At 49.3% G+C, this 4,112-nt stretch overlaps 1 protein-coding gene across 1 annotated transcript; it reads left to right on the forward strand.

The window, feature by feature from the left end:
- Positions 1 to 2,437: 2,437 nt before the first annotated feature.
- On the forward strand, positions 2,438 to 3,805 carry LOC112617706 (pre-mRNA-splicing factor CWC22-like; the record flags this gene model as incomplete). The annotated part of the gene is given in 3 exon segments (XM_025374407.1): positions 2,438 to 2,516; positions 2,679 to 3,189; positions 3,652 to 3,805. Coding segments are annotated over 3 exon segments (744 nt in total), but the record flags the coding sequence as incomplete, so codon positions are not given.
- Positions 3,806 to 4,112: the final 307 nt, after the last annotated feature.

Consider the following 4,112-nt stretch of genomic DNA (forward strand, 5'->3'; position numbering starts at 1 on the left):
CTAATACAGTGAAACCCCATCTCTACTAAAAATACAAAAAAAATCAGCCAGCGTGGTGGCGGGTGCCTATAGTCCCAGCTACTCATGAGGCTGAGGCAGGAGAATGGCGTGAATTCAGGAGGCAGAGCTTGCAGTGAGCTGAGATCACAACCCTGCTTTCCAGCCTGGGTGACAAAGCGAGACTGTTTCAAAAAGAAAAAAACAAAAAAAGAAAAGAAAAAGCAGCATAAAATCTGTTAGTTTTGATGTAGTTAATCTATTGCATACGCCAAGGTCATAAAGACTTAATCTGTTTTTCTTCTCACAGTCCTCTAGTTTTGGCTTTTACAATCAGGTCATTGAGCTATTTTTTCTGTTTTTGTCTTGTTCGTTTGTTTGGTATATGGTAAGAAGTAAAGGTTCAAATTCATTCTTTTGCATGTGGACACCCAGTTGTCTCAGCAGCATTGTTTGTTGAAAAGGTTCCTTTTTTCCCATGGAATTATTTTGTACTCTTGTAGAAAATCCATTGACCACAACTGTGAGGCTTTATCTCAAGGGTCCCGAGTCTACTCCATTAATGCATCTTTCTATCCTTAGACAACCACCACGCTGCCTTGATAACTGTCTGCTTTGTAACCCATTTAGAAATTGGAAAACATGAGTCCTCAACTTTGTTTCTCTTTTTCAAGATTGTTTTAGCTATTTAGGATCCCTTGAATGTTTACATAAATTTTAGAATCAATTTGTCAATTTCTGCGGAAAAGAAACCTGGAATGTTGATAGGAATTGCATTGAATTGGTAGATCAAGTTTTTTAGAGTGTTTCAATCTTCAGAGTATTAGGTCTTCCAATACATGAACATGGGATTTTTCTCCCATTTACTTTGGTCGTCTTTAACTTCTTCCAGTGATGTCTTGTAGTGTTAAGTGTCCAAGTCTTGCAGTTTTTCGTTGCTTGTATTACTAGGAATTTTATAGTTTTTGATAGAATTATTCCCTTACATCCTGTTTGCATTGCTCATTGGTGGTTGTAGAAACATAGCTGACTTTTGTGTATAGGAATTGTGCCCTGCACTCTTTTGAGCTCATTTATTGGGCATAATAGTTGTGCATGCGTGTGTGTGTGTGTGTGTATCCCTTAGGATTTTCTACATACAAGATAAGGTTTTCTGTAAATAGAGAAACTTTTCCTTAGCTTTTTTCCTGCCTGGGTGCTTTTTATTTCATTTTCTTGTCATATTACTCTGGCTACAGTTTCAGTGAACCGTTGCATAGAAGTGGTGAGTTTGGACACCCTTTTGATCTTAGGGGGAAACATCCAGGTTTTCACAGTTACGTATAGTGTTCAGTGTGGGTAGATGCCCTTTTTCAGGCTGAGAAAAGTCTCTTATGTTCCTCCCTGCGCCAAACCAAAGCTGGGAAACCTGTGAGTGGTCAGAGAACACTTGGATTCTTCATCACTCTGTGCCCAGAGAAGGAGGGCACACCTCAACCTGTGCTGGGCCACACCATCTTGGGTCCCTGAAGCAGCACAGTTTCCAGTGTTGTCCTACAGAGCATCTCAGGAGCACAGCTCATTCTAGCCTCGCTTACCCCTCTACGTGCTTGACCTTCCCTCTGGGGCCTGGATGGGCACAGAGGCCACCCATTATAGCCCTTCCTAGGCACTGAGGGCAAGCATCTCCTTCTCCCCCGAACATATCCTCCCACGGGGAAGAAGCAGGAGTCCACAATTCCAGCCAAGACAGACTGAATCCCACAGAGACACAGCTGGGGCTTCCTATGTACTGATGAGAGATACTCACTCATTCACTCATTCATTCACTCGTCTTCATTCATTCATACACACTGCTAGTGATTCCTTCATTAATGAGTTCAACAACTGTTTCTGGAATGGGAGCTGGGCCTGGCACACAGTTACAGCAGTGGGAGCAATAAGCCATCAGGGAGGGAGGGGAAGGACATGTGACCAGTTTGCCAATGAGACAGAGGCTGGAAGAAAAGAGTCAGTGAGACCAAGGCTGAGGATGTAGAATTTATTTAGTGTTGCACCGAGGTGCATTTTGGATTTCTACAGATACATGTGATCATTTGGGTTGCAGGACATCCATCTGTAAATGGAGCTCCTGGGAGACACAGGAAAGAAAAGTTTGCCATCTCCCATGGAATTATCAAGATGGGGAATTCCAGGTTCTTGCTTGGCATGAGGGCCGCCCCCAGTGCAGTCTGGCTCAGACATATGGGGGCATGTGGGAAGGAGGGGCCATAGTACAAGGGGCATGTGATACCCTTACAGTGAATGGGCAGGGAGTGGTTCATTCCACTTCCTCAAGGGCTGGAAAAAGAAGCCCTGAGCCAGGGGACTCATTGCTCTGCTCCAGAACAGGATGTGCTTGAGGGGTACTCACTTGTTGGGAAGCGCAGATCTTCAGGAGCTACATGAGGTTTCCCACTAGAGCCTCAGATCTTGCACTGGCAGCACACGGGGACACAGCAGCTGGACTGGGAGCAGCAGGGCTTGCAGCAGCTGGACTGGCAGCAGGATGACCCACAGCCTGAAGAGCAGCAGGGCTTACAGCAGCTGGACTGGCAGCAGGATGACCCACAGCCTGAAGAGCAGCAGGGCTTGCAGCAGCTGGACTGGGAGCAGCAGGGCTTGCAGCAGCTGGACTGGCAGCAGGATGACCCACAGCCTGAGGAGCAGCAGGGCTTACAGCAGCTGGACTGGGAGCAGCAGGGCTTACAGCAGCTGGACTGGCAGCAGGATGACCCACAGCCTGAGGAGGAGCAGCAGGGCTTGCAGCAACTGTACTGGGAGCAGCCACAAGAATCACAGATCCCCTTAGAACCCCCACAAGAGCCACAGCCAGAGCCTCCTTTGGAGCCCCCACAGGAGCCACAGCCCCCCTTGGAGCCCCCACAGGAGCCACAGCTGGAGCAGGAACAGGCTGGCACACAGCAGCACGCAGGCTTGTAGCAGCAGACAGGCACACAGCAGCTGGAGCCACAGGCCCCACAGCCAGAGCCACAGCCCCCACAGCCAGAGCCACAGCCCCCACAGCTGGAGCCACAGCCTTCGGAGCAGCCACAGCAGCCCATGGTTCTGGTGGGTTGAGGGTGGAGCAGGTAGATGAGGAGGTGAGAGAGAAGTGCAGGTGTGGAGTCCCCTGGGCCTGGGCTCTTTATATATCTGTCTAGGGGTCATGGGGTGCACATGGTCCCTTCCTGGTTCTTACTGATATTCTCTCCTTAGGGAAGTTGCGTGTCTTTTAAAATAAAAATACTGTGTTGCCTCATGACACACTTCCTCCTTCTGCATTGTTTTCCTGTCAACACCCTCTGGGCCCAAATCCTCCCCTCTCAAGACCCCTAGGATTGAGTGGAGCCTCCTCTGTTCCTGCCTCTGCCCTCAGACCACAGCCTTCTATCGCTGTTCTAGAAGGATTCCCCTTACCAGTGTTTTAAGTGGTTTCTTTGTCTCAGTGTTTCTATCCATGCATACACTCTGGCCTCTTCTGCTTCAGGAATGAAACTCAGCATAGCCAAAGTCTTGTTCTCCACCAGGTCTGAGGGCAGGAGACTGCTGACAGTGTCTCTGCCCCTCCTGCTGTTCTAGAGAGCCCAGCTACCCCAGGCTCTGGTCCACCTGTCAGCCCCCTGACTGTTCTAGCTGCTTCTTCCCTTCAGCGTGTCAGCAGCTTGAATGGGAGCAGCAGGGCTTGCAGCAGCTGGACTGGCAGCAGGATGACCCACAACCTGGGGAGCAGCAACAGGGCTTCCAGCAACTGCACTGGGAGCAGCCACAGGAACACAGCCCCCCTTAGAGACACTACAGGAGTCACAGTCCCCCCCTTGGAGCCCCCACAGGAGCTACAGCCCCTCTTGGAACCCCCACACTCTGTCTGTGGCAGGTTGGAGAGCTTCTGTGTTCATCACACATCTCTGTTTTGAGAGGCATGGCTTCCTTTGAGATGTATGTGTTCCTCTTCTCTTCTGTAATACAATTTCCAGTGTGTGTGACGGTGTGTCTGCGCATGTGTGTGCATGTGAGTGTGTGTGCATGTGTGTCTATGTGAGTGTGTGTGTGAGACAATGGAGATTCCGCTCTGACTCAAGCACAGAAAGTCACCA

Source organism: Theropithecus gelada, unplaced genomic scaffold (assembly GCF_003255815.1).
Source record: "Theropithecus gelada isolate Dixy unplaced genomic scaffold, Tgel_1.0 HiC_scaffold_348, whole genome shotgun sequence".
NCBI classification, from domain to species: Eukaryota; Metazoa; Chordata; class Mammalia; order Primates; family Cercopithecidae; genus Theropithecus; species Theropithecus gelada.